The sequence below is a fragment of the Vidua macroura genome, chromosome 2 (assembly GCF_024509145.1).
Source record: "Vidua macroura isolate BioBank_ID:100142 chromosome 2, ASM2450914v1, whole genome shotgun sequence".
NCBI lineage: Eukaryota > Metazoa > Chordata > Aves > Passeriformes > Viduidae > Vidua > Vidua macroura.
This window is the reverse complement of record NC_071572.1, coordinates 39,585,324-39,610,221: the sequence shown is the minus strand read 5'-3', so window position 1 is coordinate 39,610,221 and position 24,898 is coordinate 39,585,324. Positions and strand designations below refer to the sequence as shown.

The following is a 24,898-nucleotide window of genomic DNA, read 5'->3' as shown; positions in this document are numbered from 1 at the left end:
AGCCTGAGATCAATCAACCTTCTCCTGTCTTTTACCCTCTTTAGCCACCTCCTAATGAAAAGAGGGGTTTTTTTAAATGCTTAACTCCTGCAGTTTTACAATCTGTATTACCCTTTCATGATTCATACCCCTGGTTTCATGGAACAGTATCAAAGGTACAAAGTGCTTCAGCTCCTTGCCAGAAACAAAGCCAGCACCTGGCTGGTTTCCATTTTGCTGCAGCTGTAATATTGTTACAGTCATTATCTTTCAAGAACCTGGGTGAGATAATTTTTTAACAAGAAAGGTAAAATACCTCTTATTAGCCTGAGTTTTTTACAAATACCTCTCTGATTTCTCCTTTCAGATGAAGGTCAAAAATTTCCCTGCTTATCCTCTACATTTCCTGACATTTTCAGCATTTAGGGACCAATATAGAGCTTCTCTGTCCTGCTTAGACATTTTCTTGGTTTCTTCTGTTCACTACAGTGTTTGCTCAGTGATGACTCAGAACAGAAAACTATGAAAGAGGTAAACCTATTCGTTTCTCAGCCTTCTAAAGGTGCAGTTATCCACCCCAACAGGAAATTCAAGACTTCTTTGTGAATGAACGTTACAGAGTTATAGAGGCAAGAGAAGCCACAGTGCCATAGCCTGGCACATATGCAAGGTGACTTGCATAAGCTAAATAAATTAGATTAATTGAGTGGCAGTAAAAATCTTCCCTGAATTAAATACATTGAAAAGAGATAGCATTTACAGGCTGTGCTGTGAGGAACCCGAAAAGATTTTGCTCCTCCTCCTGTGCCCTAAAACCTGTGCACTGACTCCTGGAACGAGCTCACGCAGGAATCCTCTCACCAGGTCCCTACTAAACCCTAATAGGTTAGAAAGGTGATGTTTTCAGACTTTAAGTATTATTAAATGAGACAATATTAAGAGTATTACAACTTGGTAGTTGCCTAGTAACATGGGAAAACACAGATGTTCCAGCTGTGTTTTTAAGACACCTCACACACAGCAAGGCCTGAATATCGAGGCATGCTGTAGAAATAACTGGAATCTCCCTCATATGTCAAAATTCACGTAGGGGATTGGGATCAGCAGAGCTCATTGCAGCTGATGTGTGCATTTCAGGATTTTACACCTACCCTTTGACTGCAAGGTTACAGTGTTGACTCAGCCTCTAGTTTACTTCCTCTCGGATTTCCCCATCTTCAGATTTTGTTTCCTCTATCTATTGTAGGAGTGAAATGTTACAAAACAGACATTGAGATCCTTTTATAAACATTGCTTTTGAGTAAAATTATGGATTAACATAACATTATAAAAACGGTTTTATTGATTATTAGTTGGCAATCACTGAGATATTAAACTTTTTTTTTTTGAGGATTGACATTGATTTCTTGTTCATGGTTGAAAGACATATAAGATCTTGATTCTGTGCTATTGACAGCTCTTTGGCAACACTCTCTTCAGGATCATGCACCTTACCATGAATATTCATTTCTTGCAATCTGCTTCATGATCCAATACTTTAGAGTAACAAAAGTCAGAATTATTTAACATTCAAGGAGCAATCACTAGAGAAGTTAAGAGTTTCTGTTTCCTCACTTCTGGCTGAGATATGGAGAATGGTGAAAGAAAATTTTGAGCGGCTCCTTTAATATGGAGCAGCCAGGAAAAGAAGGACTTGGGGTGCTGATGAATGAGAATCTCAACATGGGCAATGTGTGCTTGTAGCCCAGAAGGCCAAGGATATCCTGGGCTGCACCAAGAGCAGCATGGCCAGCAGGTCAAGGGAGGTGATTCTGCCCCTCTACTCTGCTCTGCTCAGATCCCAGCTGGAGTGCTGCATCCAGCTCTGGGTCCCCAAGGTAAGGGTGATGGAGCAAGTACAGAGGAGTACTACAAATGTGATCAAATGGCTGGAGCATCTCTTCTATGAAGACAGGCTGACAGAGTTGGGGCTGCTCAGCCTGGAAGACAAAAAGCTCCAGAGAGACCACGTAGTGGCCTCCCAGTACCTAAAAGGGGGTACAAGAGAGGTGGAGAGGGACTTTTTACAAGGGCCTGTAGTTATAGGACAAAGGTGAATGGCTTTAAACTGGAGGAGGAGGGTAGATTTAGATTAGATTTGAGAATGAAATTCTTCTTTCTGAGGCTGGTGAGGCACTGGAACAGGTTGCCCAGAGACATTGTGGATACTCCATTCCTGGGAGTGTTCAAGGTCAGACTGGATGGGACTCTGAGCAACCTGGTCTAGCAAAAGGTGTCCCTGCTCTTGTCAGGTGATTGGAACTTGATGATCTTTAAGGTCACTTCCAACCCAAACTATTCTATGATTCTAATATTCACAAATACCAAAATCACACTTTGAGGGTTTCAGCTGCTTTGTCTATTTCATTAATAAATCCTTACATGACTGTCACTGAGTGACAACCTTGTGGGGAAGGAGAGGCAGAGCAACTTGCCTGTGGCAGCACAAGTCATGGGTGGAATGAGGATGATGAGACAGGATTTCCTGCCTCCCAAATCTTTTCAGGTTCTTCCAGATCAGGCTGCCTCCCAAGCAGGTAATTACATGCATATCAGTCATACCTCTTATAATTTTCTTATCTTTATTTATGAGCGGTGATTCTCCTACTTAACTCAGTTGTACTTCACTGCATTAATTAGCTGTGCTTAACAAAACAAAACAACTCGGAGAAGTATTTCGTTAGTGTGTTCATGAAGTCAGTTCCAAGAGAGGTAACTAAGCTTTTAACAAGGCTAGAAAAAACAAACAAACAAACAAAAACAAACAAACAAACAAACAAAACCACAAAAAACCCCCAAACAAACAAATAAAAAAACCCCAACCAAAGCCCAATTACAAAATATTTGAAAGTGCTTATTTCTCTGCCAATCAAATGTGGTAAAGACACTTAATCACCCACAACTCTGAGGGTGAATTAGTTGCAAGGAAAATTATATCTGCATGTCTTGTTTGTGTTCAGGAAAGAGATTTGCATGCCTAAACAGAATGAACTTTAACAGAGTTTAAAAAACTCACACATTTTGTAAGTGAGATGGTTTTTGTATAAAGTGATAAGAGGAAGCTACATCTTTTCTCAGTTTTGGAGGAGGAAGAGGGCAAATTCTCAACTGCAATTAAGTGATTTTGGTTCAAGGCAATTCATGGATGGAGCTCTATTTTTTTAGTCCATCTAATGATCTACATCAAATATATGAGACTTTCAACTCTGAAATTCATTTTGACAGGTGGGGAGAGAATGGCTGTTTTGAAAGCAACCTTGCCTACACATTAAAGAAACTGTTGGCCGATTTAATTAGACTTGTTATATTGTTTCATTTTCCATGCCATTGAACAATTCTGCTCTTTGTTCCAGTCATGCAGTATTTTGTCCTGTGAGGCTGGTGGGTTTGTTTCAAAAGTACCTCATCCTTTTGACATTTTATCCAAACTGAATTGCCTCACAGAATCACAGAAAGAATTATAGAATATTCTGAGTTGGAAAGGATCCAGAAGGATCCTTGAGTTCAACTCTTAAGTGAACAGCCCCTATGGGCACCTTCATTGTTTCTGAAGAGTTCTTGCCTCTCTATCTCCATTTAAGAAGGGGCACACAGAAAGCAGGATGTCAGCTGTGCACACCAAGACAATGGCTAGATGATATCGCCCAGAATACCTAGAAAAGTGAACACAAATTCTGAGCACAGAGTTTCTGCATACATAGGCTATTTTTAATGTACACAGCCACAATTAATTTCTTAAAATTAATAATCTTCTGGTCTGCTGCTTCTGACTCCTTCTCATCTCCCCAAAGAAGAGCTGTGTCAGTTAGCTGTGTTTTGACATCACTATCAGTTTGCCCAAAAATTTCAAGAGAACAAAACAGAATCATTGCTCTATCCTTTGCATAGCTGGTCTGAGTAAGAGAGCATTGCTACTTTTACAAAATAAGAGTAGTAATGCTTTATAATTATTATTTTTGTTACAATTGTTTGCATAAGTGAAGTAGGGCGGAGGTGACCCTACAAAATACTGCTAATTGCATTTCCCAAAACACATGAGTAAGGCTCCAGAGATAATAAAGTGCCTTTTATTTGCTTTGGTGTTTTCTTTCTGAATCTCTGGGCCCAACTTGCACCACATTTTTCAAATCTTTCTTTGCAATGTCAAGGCCTCAAAGCCTTTCCTTTGGAAACATAAAAGTAGAAATTCTCTGAAAATATCTGGATTTCACATAAAAGAAGGTCATAGAAGGTACTAAATCTCATAATAAAGTTACAGGATGCTGTAATACATCTGGGCTGCTTTTCTATTTTGCAGCACCTGCAGTACTAAGGTAGAATGGCAAAGGCAGGTACTGAAACACACGTTGCTACCAGCTTGTCTGTACATGTTCTCCAAACAAATATTTCTATGCTTAAGGGCTGTAAGCTGTGATGAGCAAAATATATGCATGTGTGTATATATGTATATGTATACATACACACACACACACACACACGTGTATCAAAACAAAATCTAAAATCACATTAACATGAGAGGAGAATCAAACCTTTACCTTTGCATTATTTTTGAGTACTTGTCTACACAAGGGACAGCCAAAACTGAGGAGGAAGTACAATCAGCATATAACCTAGTCATGGGGCTAATAGACAAGGAGAAATCCTCCTCTAACCATCCAAGATGTTGACCCGGAATGCAGAAATAACCCCATCTGAGTGCTATATTCATGGGTCATGTGGTGTAAGTCATGAAATAGCTGAGCAGGACAGCACCACAGGGTTTCACTCCTGTGCAAGGTGACGCTTCTCTTGGAGGTGGTATTGATGGAGGTCATGGTGGGCTGGGTGAGTGAACACTTTAGCCTCACATTTGATTTCCACTTGTAAACTTGGGCTGGAAAGCAGCCTCTTTACCATCACTGTCTTGTTCCCAGGATCTTCTTGGTTGGTGAGCACAAGTTATGAAAAATTCTTTAAATGTGTTTACATGAAGGAAAAGCCTGAAACGATGAGTGCTAGAAAGATGTTGTGCACCAAGTGATAGTATTGAGTCTCTTGCTGGTGTTTTGTGTGCAAAAGTTATTCTATGTTAGATTAAACTAAAACTCAAGACAGCTTTTCTTGTAAAATAGGAAAGTCCATGCAGAGGGCAGATATTAAATAATTATTAAACTCAAATTATGTCTCATAGCTATTGCACAAGACTTTCCACACAGGAAGCCTTAAAAAAAAGTCACTTGACATAGGAGGAGAGTGGATGAGGCATTTGGCCCCTGGCACTTAAGTCATAGAGCATAGAACCATAAAATCATAGAATCATATGGAGTCATAGAATCATAGAATGGTTCAGGTTGAAGAAAAGCTCTAAGATCCTTGAGTCCAATCATTAACCCTGAACTGCCAAGTCCATCACTAAACCATGTCCCTACGTGCCACATCTACCTGTCTTTTAAATACCTCTAGTGACTCAACCACTTCTCTGGGTAGCCTGTTCCAATGCTTGACAACTCTTTCTGTGGAGAAAATTTTCCTAATAGCCAGCCTGTATGTTTCTTCTACCAGCTGTGCTGTGCTGCGCTGCTGGCAGCCATCACCAGAGAGATTGTAACAACCTGCTTCAGGGAAGCAAGGGAGAACAGTAATATTAATTATGTAATAACCCATGACAGCACTCAGGATGAACTGTTCTGTGACCTTCCCCAGCACTGAGGTCAGGCCTATAGTTCCCCAGATCCTCCTTCCGGCCCTTCTTAGATAGGTGTTACATTTAGTAATTAGGGCATCCCATTTGCTGACTTCCAGTCAACCAGGACCTCTCCACTGAGCCAGGGCTGCTGGTAAATGATGGAAAATGGTTTGGTGACAAGTTCTGCCAAATCCCTTGGTGCCCTTGGGTGGATCCCATCCGGCCCCATAGACTTGTGTGTATCTAAAGTGGTATAAGCATCTGAGGTCACACCTCCATTTTCATTCTTTTGAACCCACACAATTTAATTAGGGTTCCCTGTTGCCATAGAGCAGCTCAGCTGATTGAAAGACCAGGTACCTGTGCAAAGAAACTGTGACAGAGCCATATTAGCAGCCCACTCCCTCATGTTTGGGCAGTGGGAATATGCAGAACCAATTAGTCAAATTATGAGCACTGTCACAGCAGGAAAGAGATGAAATAATCCCTGTTGGGTCTGAAGACAGTTTGATTGTGAAAGCTGTTGGCAAAGATTCCTAGGCCTAGAAGTGATTTATCAGTCAGGCTACCCCATTTTGTTATACTGTGAATAAAAACCAAGACACTCATTTGTACACTGTGATTTAAGGGGGAAGGGTTATTGGTCAATAAAGCTTTGTAGGAGACAGGAACATCTATTGTTTAATCACCTTCTCAAATAGGCCAAAATCAAGAACTTCTTTTAAACATGCTTTTTTTTTTTTTTTTTTTTTTTTTTTTTTTTTTTTTGGTTGGTTAAATTATTATTTTTAAATCTTTTCAAATTTCTTTCATTCCTCAGATCTGTGGGAAAGACAGCCAGGGTGCTGACAGAGGGACCATAATTGCTGTGGTTTAGCCAAGACAATATTAGCACCTGGATTTTGGCAACATTTTCTGTTTTTTTCTCACAAATTCAGCTTACCTCTTAAATGTGACAACATAGGAAAGAGAAAATACTCCACCTTTACCTCTACCCACTGTGAAACTCTATATGATTTTTTTCTCCACATTCTAATTAAATCCTTGACGTTCTTAATTCTGCAGTGACTAATCTACAACCCCTTTGAATCTCAGTTTTGTTCTCAAAGTCTGAAACATTCTTATCTTGAATCCAGGCCAATGTCTTTTTAATTATGGCTATGTCTGAGAAGATAATCTTTGTTGTTACTATATCAGCAAGACAAAATGAAGAAACCAAATACGTGATGAAAGACACACACCTTTTCTAATTTTCCACGTCAATCGTGTTTCTCAGGCCCCACCCCACATTCTTACCATAGCTGGTTGCACAATGTCACTTGAATTAAGTGATCCACTTACTGATTTTCTTCCTTGTGCTTCTTGCAGAGAAGGGAAAAGCCAAGTTTCATGCTCCTTGGATTTAGAAAGTATTAGCCCCTTACTTTCAAAGAACCTTGAAACTTCCTTAAGAGTGCTCAAACACTGGTGAGTCATCAAATTTCAGTTCAAAGTCTATAAAATCGAGTTTTAAATTATAGTAGAATTTTTTTTTCTAGCATAGCACAATGAGATCTCTTCCCGTTTTCTGCTCATTTCAGAGAAGAGTTCATTCCATAGGCTGAAGCTGCTGATGGCATGTGCCATTACTATGACATAGTCAGTGATCAGCCCAGGTTTTGATTAAGCATTTTCTATGACAGAAGTATCAATAGTAGAAAAAAATTACTTTTTAAACTCTGGGTTTTTTTGCTGGAGCAGTTCCCTGATCTCTTTAGCAGCCTCCCAGCACCTCCTTAGTTTAGCTCACAGATTATGGATTGTGTGTACTGTAGTTCTGTGTGCATGTACATGAAATATTTATTGGCAAGTACTCTGCAAGAAAAGTTACTTACCTGCACATTATTTGGAGGGTTTTACTGTGTGTTGCCTACCCCCACACGGTCCTATAATATTTGCATTTTACACAGGAAAGACACTTTTTGCACTTCTTTTGTACCTCATGTGGAATATGAAGTTACTCAGAATACAGAACACCCTAGTTAGTGCAGCTCAGGAAACCTTTTTGTTGCATGAACTCACAGAAAAGAAAGAGGCTCGGTGAACACCACATGCAAAGCAACAAGAATTCTTCAAGATAGTTCAGTAATGCTGCTTTTAGTATTTTCCTTTATCTTGTTTTCTTTTTCATCTTTTCTTTCTCTTTTTTAAAGTCATCATGCCACCCTGCACAGACCACCATGCTATTGGTGTTACCTTTCCTGTCAATCCCCTTTACCACTTCTCCTCCTCAGAGCTTTTTATGGATTCCTCCTCCGCCTGTGTCAGGGGTTAAGACCTGCCAAATTGCATAACCCCAAGTGTGCCTCTGTTTTTTTCTCCTGTCTCTTGCTCCACCCTGTGCTAATTCCGCACATTCCACCCAGCCTTCCTCTCGGACCACTCCCTTCCTCTCTCTTTTTGTTCTCGCCTTAGTATCTCCATTCATGCCATCGCCATCCATGTAGAGCAAAGGCGGCCTCCCACTGGATGTCAGCTCCGTGTCCTCCCGCTCCCCTCTCAAAACAAAGGCGGAGCGCGGCAGAGCCCATCTGCTCCCTGAATCATCCCGGCTGTGACGGCCACTTTCCATCTGCCCCAGCTTGCTGCTGCACTGTCTGCGGTTTGGAAGTTTAAAGTGCACCCATCTGAGCCAAAGTCTGCTGAAAACATAGCAGGCTTCTGGCTGATGAATTCAGGGCACTGTGAATCAGGCCATAAATCACCTGGGGCTGGCATGCTCTTTTTTTTCTTTTTTTTTTTTTGGTAGCATTTTTTTTTCTTTCCTGTTTTAGAGCAGAATGTACTGACACATCTCAGTTGTTGCATCAAATGCAGATACTTAAGCCCCAAATTGGTACTTTTCCTAAGCATGGTGTCTACCAACACAACGACCATCAGAAGAAAGCAATTAACTTATAAGCAAGCAAAATTTCTGGGGTTTGTGTCAGACAGCCTAGGATACAAACACTTAATTTTTGCCCCCAAATGTACATGTCACCAGTGAAATCATTGATGCTGAATTCAGCTGAAAAGCTGCTTCTCCTGTATACACAAACATATCAGCTCTTACTCATATTGACTGCACAACAAATTAAAATCATTTTTTGTTGAGACCTTAACCATGTTGCTGTGGAAGAACTAACTGCCATGGAATTTGGAATCAAAATCGTAGGAGAATGGCTGAGAAAACTTTCTTCACAATTTACATTCACATACAAAATTAATCAACAGCAGTGTCCCGTCCTCATGTACTCATGAAATATGTGCACTAACCCTTTCTTGTCACCTGTGTAAAATGACTTATGTGGAAAATGTATAGTTACTAGTATAAATACATACCTCAGAAACAACTGCTGCAGTGAATGCATGTCTGGTACATATAAAGGAGTGTATTGACTTTGATGGTTTATTTTTTTCCCACTTGAAAAGTTTGCTAACTTAGTTTACAGTAGGGACAAAGCAATAAACTTGAGCTTTAGTATGAGCAGATTTAGTATTTCATAACTATTTCTTAAGGGCCAAAAATGGCCTCAACCTTTAGCACAACTGCCAGATCAATATATGAGCCAGGAGGACATGTCTGGGCTCCAGCTACCCAGCTACCCAACACTGCCTGTGTTCCCAGAAGAGGAACAAGAGCTCCAGCACATGTAAAATAGAAAAGATTAATGGTGTGTTTTACACACCTCTTCAAAAAGGGCCTTCCAGTTTCTCCTCTTGCAATGAATTCCCAGTTACTGTTTCATTTTTCCTCAGTGCAGCTGCATTTGCTTCAGAGGAGCTACACTAGAGCAGTGAGGCTTGCAGCCCAGGCTGCTCTGTCCAGGCTGAAGGCCATGTGGGAAGATCCCCTGGAAGCTTCATCAGCCAGGCATTTTGGGGTTTACTTTGAAAATTGTGGTGATACAAAATGTCGGTGCTGGTTTCTCTGGCTTAACACCCCAGTCAAGTCTGTCCTGGGAGCTCAGTGGCAAACTTCTCTCACTGTGGTGCCAGCTGACCAGAAAGTGACACTGTCCCACCTCCTGGGTGAGGTGAGGAAGAGCCCAAAATCACAGCTGAGTGAGTCATCATGCCAGAAAAGATTTCTTTGCCACTGTTGGTGATTTCTACTACAACTAGCCCCACAACCACAGATTTTTATTGTACCCCAATTTATAAAGCGCTCTAGGCATTTTAGAAATGTATTAAGTATGTTAAATTGTGTTCAGCAAGTAAACAAGAAATACTTCCAATGTGCAGAGAAGGCAGTTATGCAGTAAGAATGCCAGTTTTTGCATTTAATGAGTTTTATATTTCAGTCTCTGACTAGATCCAATCTTCAGTTTTAGAAATCTAACTAGCATTACAATGTCTGTAGCTGCAAACAGATAATGATCCATATTGGAAAAAGTATAGCAAAGAATCAAGAATAATTATAATAAACAATTGTAATAAACAATTTTTAATAGCCCTACTGTACCTAAACATTATTTATGAATACACTGATTGTTTTTACAGTAGTTCCTCATTCTGATAGTGAAAAGCAGTTTGGTTTTCTGACGGCCGTTTAAAGGACACAGCTGGGCAAAATTTTACACTTTTGTATGCTAAAGCTTTTTGACACCTAACTTTGCCATTACCAACATTTATGGAGGAGAAAAGAAAACCTGGGAATGCTTATTTCCTGTAAGTGTACATATTTCTATTTCAAATATTGTGCAAGCATATTGCTGGGATGAACATTATTTATTCTTTTACAAAATCTTCTGAGAGATCACTGTATTTCAATAAAATTATATGAACACAAACTTCTTCTGATTTCAGTAAGTAGGTAAAAAAAGACAAGACTATTCCTTCATGTTCAAATTTAACTCAAATACAACTGAGATAATGAGAACTGCTTAAAGCCTTATTGGTTTTTTTAATCTCTTAGCAGTGTTATGCTACAGGCCTGATAACATCATGATGTGGCTCATCAGGTATTCCCTTAAACACAGATTTGCCTCCAAGTGTAAACACAGGTGATTAATAATCTTTGCACGGTGTGGCGATACACAGATAGCATTAGAATATGGATGTGAAGCAAGAGGATGAGGAATATCTGAGAAATAGAGAAATATGAGTAGCTATCAGGGAGAAGGAAGGCCTTTAAAAACCTTATAAATATCTTCTAACATCTGATTTTCAGAATAGGCAATTTCAGCACAGTCATACCTGTGTGGAACAATGCAAATAATTTTCTGCATCTTAAAGGCTCTAGTGTTTTTGCTATCACTGATAGTTATCTTGGGTAATTTAGCATATGCTCCAGATCTCAAAGGTACTCTTTGACATAAATTCAGTGTGAAATAGATGACTAGTGCTTGATCTCTTGTATGCATCAGAGAACACAGATATGCAAAGTACATTGTATTATGCAATGCTATATATAATTATTTGCCCTCCTAATGGATTCCTTAATTGGGTCTTCTGAGCACTGTGCTTAAACATTATCATTTTGCTAATGCTTACTATGTTTCACAATTTACTTTGCAGTAAATTAATGGCCTTCAAATGAGTGATCTAAAATGCAGCAACAGCTGCTCAAACAAGGGCAGCGAGACCAGTGCATTTTTAATTCTCACAAGAAGTCTCATCTAAGTGAAATAAAACATGAATATAGGCAGATTGGTTCTGATGCTTCTTAATTGTTGATTTTAATCTGAATTTTTAATATTCTATCTTAACCTTGCTTCCCAATATGTTTGTATTAGGATCTGGTTCCTGATTATGCCTGCCATATGTTCTTGTTTTTCACAGGATCTCAACCTTTATTGAAATAAATTTATTGAAAATAAATGTGACATGGAATTTAAGTACCTTTAGGCAGTGTTTTACAAGTAGTTAGAGATTGAGCTTCTGATCAAGTGCTTGGTGCTGCACCTTGAACACAGAGATGTCAACATCTGGGTGCATTTGGTGCCAGTGCTTAGGATCACATGATTGATGGTTAAAAGGGAAAGGGAAGTGATGGTTAAGACCTGTAATGTAAAACTGTATGTGGCTCAGCTCCAGATAAGCCAGTACCTTAAAGTGTTAGTGCACTGTCATTGCCTGCCATTCAGGGGATCCGGCTGAAAAACAAGATAGTGATCTGTTTGAGTTACTGAAGCAATAGTTGCCCACATCCATGTTACCAGACACTGACATGGCATTCAGGTTTAACACGGCATTTTAAGTTTTGCAAAAAATCTCATGGCTAGAACCTTAACTAATGAAACATGTTTCAGTATCCTTATTTTTTTTATAACAGTGTGATGCAAAATCAATTGCAAAAATAACCAACAAAGCCCAATACTCCTTCAGCAACTCCATTGCTCCTTATCAACAGTATGCCTACCAGCTCTACATGCAAAGAACTAAGCTAGAAAACATTCTGTATCTTCTAGCTCCAGTAAAAAAACACAAAACTATGTAGTAAAATGATAAACACACACTAGACTTTAAGAGGACAGGAGGTCTGCTGCAGTATAAAGTCTTGTTCACTTCTGAATGAGTGAAAGAAATTCACTAATTTTGGAAAGGTACAGGCCAAATCAGTCTGATTTCAGCAGAGTGAGTATCTGCCTTCTCTCCCTCCTCCTGTTCCTATGCAAGCTGCTATCAGCAAGCTGCACTGCTGCTGGATTTTTGCAGGGTATGTGTGTTGCACAGATGTTTTCCTTAACATCTTCTGTAACTGAACACAAAGGTTAGAAACTGTAGGGAGAAGTTACTGAAATAATTAAATTTAGCATTAACCTCTCAATGTATCTGTTAATATTTCAGGTAATTGTAGTAGCAAGAGCTACTATGAATGCCACGGAAACCCTAGATGTCAAAGAGACAGAGAACACTTGCAATTAACCTGCAGAATCTTTAACCTGCACTGAGTTTAGTCAGAAAATTCCTAAGCAAGGTATTACATTTCCATCCTGTTTTACTCTGCTGCTGTCCTTCATTCTATCTGCCAGAGGAGCATCTGACTGTTGGAGATTAATTAGTTAGAGAGCAATTAAGAATTGCTTCAGAAACATCACAAGTTCAGAGAAGAAAGCAACCTCATCATCTTAGAAAATAGTTAGAAATCTGAATTCCAATCTCCTGGGATTTTCTTTTGAGCAGGAAATGTAAATAACTTTCTTTTGACCATACCACATTGACCCCACTAACTAGATGTAATAAACAAATGGGAGATATTCAAGCTGACATTTGAGCAGTGTCAAAGCCTTCTAAGCTTGTTCTGAGTAGATTAGTAGATAAGTGCTGGCCTTCCTATTCTGGGATATGTTCCAAGGCAAGCATGAGGACTGATGATTTCATTTAACTCCAAAGTAGTCAGCACTGTATACTTCAACAATGCAAATAATTTGCTTAATACTCATGACACGCTACCAGTTGACAGTGACAGTGTTGTGATAAAAATACCTCTCTTCTTGGCACTCTATCTGAGGGCAAAAACTACATTTCCTCTACTATTCAATCAGTATGTGAAATTATAATTATTAGCAAGGGGTGTGCAGTTTTCTCAAAAATACATAGTGGATCTCATCTGCTGTAATCTCAGAAAAATTGACATCATAATAAAAAAAAAAAAAAGGGATAAAAACATCAGGGGTTTCACAGACTCCATAATGTATTTGTAGACATTTATAAGATAGCAGCAAATAGATTGAGAGCCAGCTGCCTTGTATTCCAACAGTATTGACAAATCTGCAAGGGTTTTGGTTTGCTGTTGGGAGAAGCTTGCCAGCTATTGCTACTCATCCAGCTTTGCTATATCTGTCAATGATAACTAGTCCACAGAACTGCTGTCAAAATGGCCCTTAAATATTTCCCAAATGCATCTTCATTCAGTGGAATACATGCCTAAGTTTCTAGTATGTTCAGTGATTATGACTTGAATCCAATTCCAGCGCCTGACGTTGCAGAGGAGAATCCCTCTAATATGATTACCTTGCAGGACATCAATCTAGGGAAATCTTCAAAGCAGAGCCTATAAAACAGAAAAATACTAGGTCTTGGCTCTTAGGACTGTAAACTTCTAAATAATGATTGCTCTGTCACTAGATTCTGAGAGACTGTGAAAAGAAAAAAAAGCAAGCTTTATCTTCAGCGCTGAAACAACATTCCTAAACCTATTACACAGGCAATACTGGAAAAGTTTGGATACTGGATAGCTTTTATCCTCACCTATAGTAAAGCCAGATCCACAAAAAGGATTAATTACTTTAAGTGGAGGTTAGTCAAAAAAGTTCAAAATGGTAATTAATTAAGCCATGAGTACCTCATTAGATCCCTAAAGCTTCAGAAGGCACCCAAGTTTTTCCCAAAGAGGTTTCATGCTGGAGCTATTACAAGCTTTGCAGGCTTTGCACCTCCTTAGAGGAACCTTCCATTCCTTAGAAATGAGGGTTGCCTGTCACTTTTGTGTGGTTACAGGCATTCAGCAGTGCACTGGCAAGACAGAGTTTGCATATGTAGCACACAGCAGCCAGAGTCATTTGCATTTGAAAGAAAGAAGGAAAATTTCTGTAGCAAATCATTTCTTCCAGCTGTGCTTTAACAGCAGAGAGTAAGGTTTTCTGTAGCCAAAGACACAAAGTATGTGACGGGTTTCATGCTGTGAATCCAATTTAGATTATTTTCGGAGGAAAGAACCTCAGCTTGGGATAAGTCAGGATTTCCAATGTGCTATCTCTTTGTCTCTTCTTCCTGGCAGGTTTAGATATACCTCCTGCTCTGTGAGCGGATTGTGAGTTCCAATCCCACCTGCCTGATGCAGGCCTTGTACAGAGAGAACAAGCGAGCAACAGAAATCTGAAGTTAGTGCTGGAAATTGGCCATTTTAAAAATACATGCTGATACGCTGATCTTAGCTGAAGTCTTTGTGGGCCAAAGCAAAAGGTCGTTTTATGTCCCCTTGGCAGTGTTTAAGAGATTATGTTTACAAAGTTTCAGGAACTCAGCATTTCTGAGTGCTAGCTAATAGTTGCATTTGAATGCAATTATTAAAATGCATTTTTATGGTATATTACAAAATTTATGGAATATAAGAAATATATGACTTACCTAAAATTTTTTATTATTGGTTGCCTACTTAAAAATTGTTACCTAGCTGACAAGTTATATTTTGCAGTTCCAGAGCGGCATTGGTTTTCAGTCTTGTACTGCAGTAAGGTAAATGTGACTTGAGGCCTGCAGTTCCATCATCACATGAACACAAAGCTCACACACCTTGTGCTGCAAAGCACTGCCAACTTTTTAAATGCCTAGCATGACTTATTTCAGTAAAGTCTGACTTCTATGTTTTCATTGAAAATGTCAGCGAAATTTGGTGCCCTAATAGTTTCAGCCTTATGATACCGTATCTCCTATGAAATCGGGAATTCAGCTTACCTCATACTGGGTGCCTACCATGCTGCTAGAGAGCTGGAGTCTGATGTGCCATCAGAGCTTATGGTGATCTCTTCAATGTGGTCCCGTGGTGGAGCCTGGGGAGGAATTAATTTGATCCTAAAGCAGACACTTTCAATTGGCCACCTGAAAAGCTTTCCAAACTCTGCTGTCTGTATTAACTCTGTCTCCGTTAGCTGTAATGACAGCTCACCCACAGCTCCTAATGAGACATTTACCTGCTGGACTCCCAAATCACGGTGAACCTCGAAGGCCAGAGTTTTCCCAAGTGTAAGGAGCCAGGCTTCCTCAAGGCAACTACATATTTAAAATTTAAATCGCGTTGAATCACAGAATAGTTAGGGCTAGAAGCGGCTTCTGGAGACTAGTCCAACTTCCCAGCCAAGGCAAGGTCACCTGGAGCAGGTGGCACGAGAATGTGCCCAGGGGGGTTTTGAATGTGTCCAGAGAGGGAGACCCCACGCCCTCCCCGGGCAGCCTGTCCGAGTGCTCTGCCACCCTCAGTGGAAAGAAGTTATTCCCATTTCTGGAGGCAGGAGTAATTACAGATAACGCACGCACACCGAAGCGCCGCCCGCGCCCCCACTCACCCGGCGGGCCCGGCAGGGGGCGCCGCACGGTCGCCTGGCGGCGGCGTTTGGCCCATCGCGGCCGCCTTAGCCCTCCCCGAACCCCGGCCCCGGCCCCGGCCCCGGCCCGCCGCGGCTCCTCAGGGGCTGCCCGACCTCGGGGGCTCCGCCAGCCGCGCCCGCCGGCCGGGCCGGGCCGGGCCGCTGCCATGTTCACCAGCACCGGCTCCAACGGGTTCTGTGAGTACCGGCCCCGCCGCGGTCCGGGGAGGGCGGCGGCCAGGGGTGGGAGCGCGGGTGGCGCTGCCGCCGTCGGCCCTGGGGGAGCCGCTGGCTTCGGTCCTCTCTTGGTTGGACTTTTAAACTATGTGACGGCGGGAGGAGCCGCGGGTGTGTCTGTGTATGTGTCTGTGTGTGTGTGTGTGTCTGCCTGTGTAGGTGTGTGCATGTCCATGTGAGTCTGTCTCTGTGTGCTTATATGTATTTGCATACATCTATAGAGACCTCCATGCCAAGATACGTATCAAAAAAAGCAAAAAACCCTCTTTTCTTAATGTGAAATTAGACTTATTTTTTTAAAACCAGTTTATTGACAAGGCAAACGTAAGGACTGACGTGCCCGTAGCTCTGCTTAGCTTTATTTTTATGCACAGTACATGTAAATAATTTCATGTCCCGGTCCTACCTGAACTGACTTCACAGGTATCTGGGGTTGGCTCTGAGCTTGTTTTACAGGACACAGAATCTGCAGCGTCTGGAAGCAGCAGTGAGGAGCTGACCTGGCTGCAGTGTGGACTTGGGCACCACAGTCCTAAGAGCAGGCGAGGACAAATGATAAAGCTTTGCTGACTAACTGCGTGCTCCTTACAAAATGGGTGGGAGTGTCCGTCTGCTGAAGGGCAGGAAGGCTCTGCAGAGGCATCTGAACAGGCTGGATCAATGGGCCGAGACCAAACAGTATGAGGTTCAAAAAGGTCAAGTGCCGGGTCCTGCACTTGGGTCGCAACCAGCCCAGGCAGCACTACAGATCTGGAGAAGAGTGGCTGGAAAACTGCCCGGAGGAAAACGATCTGGTGCTGGTTGACAGCCAGCTGAACATGAGTCAGTGAGCCCAGGTGGCCAAGAAGGCCAATGGCATCCTAGCCTGTATCAGCAATAGTGTGGCCAGCAGGACCAGGGCTGCGATTGTCCCTCTGTACTCAGCACTGGTGAGGCCACACCTCGGGTACTGTCTCTAGTTCTGTGCCCCTCAATTTAGGAAGGACATTGGGGTGCTGTAGCATGTCCAGAGAAGGGCAGTGGAGCTGATGAAGCATCTGGAATGCATGTCCCATGAGGAGTGGGTGAGAGAGCTGGGGTTGTTTTGCCTGGAGAAAAGGAGGTTCAGGGCTGATCTTATCAGTCTTTACAAGTACCTGAAAGGAAGCAAAGTGAGGGTTGCGTCTTCTCTCTGGTAACCAGCGACAGGACAAGACCAGAGGACTTAGCCTCAAGCTGTACCAGGGGAGGTTCAGGTTAGACATTGGGAGGAATTTCTTCACAGAAAGGATAATTAGATATTGGAATGGGCTGCCCAAGGAGGTGGTGGAGTCACCATCCCTGGAGGTGTTTTTAAGAAAAGACTAAAATGTGGCACTCGGTGCCATGCTCTTGTTGACAAGATGGTGTTTGTTCACTATGGTTGGACTTGATGATCTCAGAGGTCTTCTCTAACTTAATTGATTCTGTGATTCTATGAAATCAGTTTGAGTGTGAAAGCACCCTTTGACTAGGGGGGGAATAATTCTGTCATTTAAAAGGGGTGTTAATTGTAGCTGTATTTTGTATGAGGAATCCAAAGAAGGGAAGAGTCTTTTTCAGATGGATCTGATAATACTGTGCCTTGATTTTCAGCTCCTGCTTTTTCATCTCTCTCTGTGCCCCCCAATATATACTGTAGAGGGACTTTTCAATGGCATGTGTCTGTGCATAATTCTATGAGAATGTAGGAGGAAGAGTATCCTTGTTAGACTGAATGGGTGGAAAGTCATGGTCAGTATTTACAAGTTTTTCCAGGTTTGATCCATCAGAAGGATGAGTGGGAAATGGTTGTTATAAGAAACATGTGTGTGGTAGGGAAAAAAACCTTGATAATATGTCATTCTGCAGAAAGAAAATCAGAGAATCATAGAACATTCTGATGTGGAAATGACCCAGAAGGATTATCAAGTCCAGCTTCTAGCCCTGCACAGGACAGCCCAAGAATCACACCATGTGCCTGAGACCATTGTCTAAATGCTTCTTGAACTCTGTCAGGCTGGTGCTGTGATCACTGCCCTGGGGAGCTGTTCCAGTGTCTGGTCACTCTCTAGGCAAAGAACCTTTCTAACCTAAACCTTCCCTGACACAGCTCCATAATCAGTATTGTGCTTTTTTTTTTTTTCCCTTCTCAAAACCAAATACAACATATGTTCTTACTGAACTTACCTGTTGACCTAAAGTGGGTTTTTACAGTAAGATTTGGCTGGTATGGGTGCACTGACAAACTCCAGTAGAGGCGTGGATTTAGGTGCAGTGACATATGCTCACCTAGGGCACAACTGTGGCAGTTTCAGGTGTCCCTGTGCCCTCAGACTTGTTTCTGTGTGTGTAGCAGAAGTTGCTGCAGTAGCAGCAGGAGTGTGGGATTCTGTCACTGATGCACTGAATCTGATGGTTCAGGTAGTTAATGAATTGGTGTCTGATGTTGCACCAGAGAACTGTATGTGTGTGTTCTGCCCCTGGGGCTTGGGAACCTCTGGCAGAAGGCAGTGTCAGTAGACAATGGGACCTTTATCAGTGATCCTGAATGAAATAAGTGGACACCTGGTTCAACAGCAATAGCAATGATCATGCCAGGTCACACTGAAGGCTCCTGCAGCCTGCTGTGCCACCTCTGACAGACTGATTAACATCTGTAACGTTGGGATGAGGAGATGAAAAAGTAAAAATAAACATACCTGGTACATGGTATGACTGTGAGATAGGGAAGCCAGGAAACAAAGGACACCACCTTCTTAAAGGACAAAGACAGTTTGCCTCTGCTGTGGAAACTGTTTCTGTTATCTGGAATATTGGAGGAGCTGGTACGCTCTGGAAAAAAGAGCCAGTGGCTCTTGAGTACTAGTAGGAGACACAGTGCAGATATATGCAAATGGCTTATCAGAACACTAACGCAGCTGAGCTGACTTGTCAAAGAGCATTGCAATGTGCTCAGGGGGCATCCTGGCAGGACCTGGCTCTAGGTGTGCTTGAGAGGTGGGCTGTGATGCCAGACCCAGGCTGGTTGCTTGTGTTGGTGGCTTCGGTCCCATGTACAATGCTGCTGAAACACTTGAGCAGTTCTGCAAAGGCTCACATGAGTGTGTGAATGGCTTGGCTGTTTGCTTTACTGTAGTGCTGCTTAGTTTGCCAAGAAGCTGTGTCCCAGGAGCAAAGTATGATACACAGGAAGGCTTTCCATTATAAGGCACAAAGGCCTTACCAACAATTTAAAGCAGTTGGACCAACATGAAACCTTTCTGCAGACATTGTAAAATCCCCTCTCAATATTCTTCATGCTGTTTATGTACTGCACAGGAGTCTAGTAGGAAAGTCTGTTAAGAGTTAGTCATTATTAAGGTAACATTTGAGTCCATCTTTTAAAGCATATACACTTGTTACATCTGGAAAATATTTGACTACTTTGACTACTGCATACAAGCTATTTCTTGTCGTAGGAGTGAGGAGAGCCCTTTGAACTTGCTAGTGCAACTTAGGCTTTTACCTCAGTGAACCTTGTAGTGCAGTGCTAGCAATTTGTTAAAAATCCCCAAGGCAAAAAGGGATCTCTTTACTCCTCTGCTTGCATAACTGGCAGGAATGAACTCTGTTATGCAGAGGCATCAGGAAAATAATAAAGCTATGTAAATTAATGCTTTGTGGTATGACTGAAGGAAAAATGAAACATACTGAATACATAAGACTTGTGTATAACAGTATTATGCAGTACAGTACTATATGGGAAAGCAAATTAGCTTGTACATCAGCATGCCACTGTGCAGCCTGGTTAGTGTGAGCCCTGGAAGCAGCACAGCGATGAAGGCCACAAAACTGTGGCTATTCTGCTTCTGCAGAAGTAGCTCATTTCGTTTCAAGCTCTTGTGGGGAACTCGACGTGGTCTTGTGGTGTAGCCATGCCTGATATTTCTGACAATGTATACTAAAAGTAGTATGGTAACATCTCTGTCTGGTTGGAAGGAAGAAAAGTTTGCTGAGTGGGTTGAGTATTTTTGATACTTTCAACCTTCAGTTTATATTTCAAGTATTGCTTTAGAAACAAAGGTTTTCTTTTTTTTTTCTTTTTGTATCTCCTTTTTTTTTAATAGTTTGTGACCTAGGCTACACCTAGAAGTTTTCTAAACAGTAAATGTACAGGCAAGTGGTTTGATTACAGTCTTGCCTGTGCCTTTAAAAAAAAGATTTAAAGCATGATCACAGGTTTCTCTATTAACTTTCTTAGTACTAATATTATTCACTTCTCAGTTTCTGGATTGAATTTAGAAGCATTTGGTGAAAAACTGTTCCTGCAGTGATACTCCTACTGTTTTCACTTGCAAACAAACATCACTGCTGATTGGTGAGCCTGCCGCAGGTTCTTGGACAGGTCTTGGAATACAATAGATTGATATCTCCATGGTGGTTTAATGCAGGAAAAGCAACCACTCAAAATGCAGATTCTGTAAGTGCATTTGGGAAGTACTGTGTATTCAGATGTGTATCAGTTATGGTTTAATTCATGGATCTCGTGTATAAGCATTTAAAAACTGGTTTGTGGGCATTTTGTGCCATTATAGTAGCCCCCAGCAGTTAATGGTCTGTGTGAAGGTGACGTGCCTGCCTGATAGCAGCTGGGTTTGGGAAAGTTGTGGGTGACAGTGGAAAAAAAAAGTTGTTACACAGCATGTTTTGTCTGCAGCTGTGGTGTAAGCTCAGTAGGGATCCCCACAGAAATTGACCTGAGCTAATTTGAACTTCTGCAGCCACTGCTCATCAGCTGGCCCATCACTTCACATCAGCTGGCAATGAGGTCCTCTCCCAAGTCAACACCTGAGTCTTGAGCCTGGAGAGGGTGAAGTTGTTCCTGCAAGAGCTCTTCTGCAACAGTAGCTTGGTCTGGTTGCTTGTTTTGCTGTGCCCATCTGCTGTCCCTTCATCTGTGAGCAGTGAACAGGCAGGGACAGGAAATAATTTCAAAAACTGTATCTGTTGCTGTATCTTCTCATTCTTGGCATTTAGTGCAGTGGTGATATCTGAAGCTGCAACTCGGGCAGTTGTGCCATAAACCTCCCCTTCTGTTTGTGACAGATGGACACTTGTATCCTTCACTCTCTGTACTGTAAAAGATGCACTGGCAACCAGCAGAGTAGTAGGTTGTGGAAGAAGAGGATCTGTGGGCTTTGTAATAAGTGCAGGGGTGGAATATGGAGGCTTAGAAGTGGTTTTCTCATTTATGTCACATTTTAGGATCAGCTTGGCATTGCACAGTTGGTAGCATGAAGTTTGGGACACTTGCCCATGAGATTATGAGGGCAATTTTGGGGGAGAACTTCTCCATTGTACCAGGAAGAAACAAAGATCTGTAGTGGAACTTAATTCCTTGCTCTTCATCATAGCGTGGGCATATTCTGGTGGTTATTAACAAAATTTGTATGTGTACTTAGGTGGAAGCTCAGTAGATGTGGTGCAGCACCAGTGCTATAACTGCCTGTTGTTTGAAAGAAATGCCACTTAAGGAGCACTTTGGGATCACAAATTTATTCCAAGATCTTTGAAGACAGTATTTGATATATTTTAACTTTCAAGGTCAAAATGAGTGTTTATCCTTTCATTATTCTTTCTCTATGTGGTATGAAGACCGTGTTTTCTCCTTCTGGTGAACATCTGCATTGGTGCTGCCAGCAGACTGGTGCCCCAGTAGGTTTGTGGTAACTATTTCCATCTCATGGTTGCACATTCATTGGATTAAAATTCTGCTTTCCAAATTTTACCTTTGCATTGTAAATTAGGAATTTGACTTGGATGTCAGAATGCCTGATTGTGCAAAATCTGGCATTGTTTGTCATTTTTGGTCTGACATGGTTGAGGCATTCCACAGTTGTGGGAAGGTTGCTTCTTCCCTGTGACCTCACAGCAGTCCTTGAGAAAGATCTATATGCTGTTGAGCAAACTGCTACACTGTGCAGTGAAACACTTGGAAAAAGAATTTCAGAGGATGCATTATTATATTTTTCAAGTTCACCAGACAAGAATAAACTTCTCAACCATGATGACATTATAAGAAGCTGGAGAGTAAAAATTTCCATCACTCACGTGATGTTCCCTGTGGGTGACAGTCAGATTCATGGGTTAGGTACTTCTGTGGTTTTTCACTTGATGGCATGTCTAATAATAAGTATTTTTTCCCTGCATCAGGGTTTAAAGTGTCTAAGCTGAAAGCTAAAAGGAGGCTTTTAATAAAAATGTGTGTTCACACTTTTGGAGAAAACAGATAAGGCTCTGTTGGTTGGTTATTTTTGAAAGCATTCAAATTAAGAATTAAATTGGTAGGATGAAGTATTTCAGTGTATATTACTTGTAATGTAAGAATTACCTAATAATAAAAAAATTGCAGTAAAAGCTACATATTAAGCCTGTATAGAAAAATATAGTCATGGTGGGATACCGAGATTTTGTTCTCATGTGTGTCTGTGGTAATGTGATCCTTATGTAAAATGTTTTATAGGATTAATTAGTTCTTGTGAAAAATTCTTAAAATTAATGAAATAACATAAATGCATTTGATAGTAAAACAACAATTTTTATCCAACTTTGGCTCAGAAATGTTTACTGTTGTGACTATTAAAATTCATCTGAATTAGGCTGTACTTCTAAGTATCAAAAATATGTATCCTGATTATAAAATAGACCTTTTCACATTCAGAAATGTTAATTTAACTAAGTTAATACAGGGAATATTGCTTGAGGTTTCAAATTAATATCTATGTGCATTGTCTGCGTAGAAGCTTTCAGGAAACTCCAGCTTCTTTTTTCTCCCTAGTGTTGTACAGTACTTTGATGGCTTCAGGTGGTTTTGAAAAGCCCAACTGAATTAGAGGCATGAATAATTAAAAAAAATGTATATCTAAAGAATATAAACTTTATTTTTGGAGAGGGAAAAAAAATACCCAAAGAAAGCTACTGGATTGAAATATGGACAGTTTTCTTGCATTAATAAAAAGAATCAGCCAGACTTTCTGCCCAGGTGTCTCATACAATCATAAAAGTAGAGCTTATATTTAGCATAGTACATAGACATAGTACATAGACATAGACATCCACCTGTGTCAATCCAAATCACTGCCTAATTTCTATAAAAGGATGATTCTTCAAGGCCATACTTGCTTAAATGGAAGCTGCATGTTTAAATAATGAACTCAAAAGGTATGGGTGTGGACTGAATTAATAGTTGTAAGTACAAGTTTTCATTATGATACACATAGAGATGTTTTCTTCCCGTGGTGAACATCAGAAGACTGCAGACTTCAAGGTGGTGGACAGCTAACAGTGCCCATCAAAGTCATTCTTGATGTCATCAGTTAATACTTGGATGATGGCAGTGCTTGATCTATGTAGCAAGAGCCATATTTTTGATGGCAGTGGGATTGTGCCGTAATTTAAATCTTCTCTTTGGTGCCTATTGCCATCTGCTTTTTCTATAAGTTCACTGTTCTAGTGTGCAGCAGATGTTGAAAAAATCATTCATGGTATTCACTTTAATCTGGACAGGTAGTAAATGTTTATTGTATTATACTGTTTAATGCAGTTTTTTTCCTGCTGTGTTCCTGTTCTTTAGTCCCCGTTAGTACTTTTAAAGTAATCTCATTGCTCCTTTTATTATATTAAGAAGAATGACAACAGAACTATGGATTTTTGTAGTACCCTGCAAAAACAGTTGTCTGAAAATGAATGGATTCTGTACCATAGCTGAGGTGTTTGGAGAGGAAGTAAATGTGATTCAGGTTGCATTTGTGAAAAGGAGAAAAGTCATAGAATAAATAATATTTCAGAGTCTCTGTGCTGGCTTGAGTTGTTGGGCAAGAATTTGTGGTTTTTTGCATCAACTGCACCAACAGGTTAGGGTGAATTGCTGGCTATGCTCCTGCTGGATATACTACTGGCAAATTTTAGTAAATGTGAAATGTGTATTGCAGATTTCGCTGTTCTTTGCCTGCTGTCTTCTGAGTGTCCTTTCTGAAAATGATGCCCCTAGAGGGAAAGAAGTTCTGATTTCACAAACATCCTGATTCTAGTAATTTCTTTATGAATAATTGTAGTGATTGAATAGAAGGAAGATGAGTATCACGTTAATTGACTTAGATATGTTTCCTTGAATGGTGGATCTAAGTGCAGTGGTGAGAAAGTCCATTTATTCAGGTGGTTCCTGCTTCATAGCCTCTAAGAAAAAGCTAATCTTAATGCCTAGTGAAAAGGAAACAGAAATATTCAACTAGATGTGCATGTATATTTTGCTAGAAAAAAGTGATTATTTCCTGAAATGTGATTGAGCCTTAGGAGGGCAGTATAGGAAGACATGACCTCAGTAGGTGCAAAGAACTTTGGTTTAATTGTAGCCAATTTCATAAGATAATATTGAAAACAAAATGTCTGATTAATATTTAACTGTCATTAATATCTCTAAACATTTCCTTTGATTAGTGTGTTCTTCCTATCTATTCTCAAGTTTTTGAGAACTTGGGAATTTGTTGAGCTAAAAAGTCAAGGTGGTGTCACTGCTATTATGTCTTCCAGTCACCTGTTTAAATACGTCACTTTTTGAATGTGAAAGACTTGTCTCTTAAAATTGTTTGATTGTTTATTTGTTTTGTCTTTAAGATAAAGCGCCTTTGTCAAAGAGTTTGTTACTTGTCCCAAGTGCCATCTCGATTCTATTGACTCTGCTCTTCCAACATTATCAGAAGTTCTTTGCGTATAACCTGCAAGCTGTAAAAGAGGATTTTCAGGTAAGAGTCTGTTCACATTGTGTGAAAAGAGATTGCAGACTGTAGTTTTCTATGCAGTTTTCCCCCACAGTCTGTTTGTCCTCTGGTTCTTTCCCTTTGTTTGCTGCTATGGACCAACTTGTTCTCACCATTTTTATGTGACCCCAGTA

The 24,898-nt window shown here is 40.7% G+C and overlaps 1 protein-coding gene and 1 long non-coding RNA gene across 5 annotated transcripts in view; one reads left to right on the top strand and one right to left on the bottom strand.

Annotated features, from left to right (window-relative positions):
- Positions 1-13,315: 13,315 nt before the first annotated feature.
- LOC128803368 (uncharacterized) lies at positions 13,316-15,921 on the bottom strand. Of its 3 annotated transcripts, none has more exons than XR_008435703.1 (3): positions 15,847-15,921; positions 15,104-15,198; positions 13,316-13,700 (listed from the first exon to the last, which is right to left on the bottom strand). It is a non-coding gene; the product is annotated as an uncharacterized LOC128803368 (long non-coding RNA). The 3 variants fall into 3 exon arrangements; XR_008435705.1 differs by lacking the exon at positions 15,847-15,921 and adding an exon at positions 15,712-15,787; XR_008435704.1 differs by lacking the exon at positions 15,847-15,921 and adding an exon at positions 15,340-15,404.
- The window catches only part of UBAC2 (UBA domain containing 2), an 87,232-nt gene continuing 78,140 nt past the window's right edge, over positions 15,807-24,898 (top strand). Inside the window, exons 1-2 of one of the 2 annotated variants that reach the window (XM_053970265.1) lie at positions 15,807-15,930; positions 24,622-24,749. In XM_053970265.1, the coding sequence (XP_053826240.1) occupies positions 15,900-15,930; positions 24,622-24,749 (159 nt within the window). In that variant the 5' untranslated portion in view covers positions 15,807-15,899. Of the gene's footprint in view, positions 15,931-21,962; positions 22,100-24,621; positions 24,750-24,898 lie in introns of those variants that run through there. The other variant, XM_053970264.1, reaches the window with a different exon arrangement.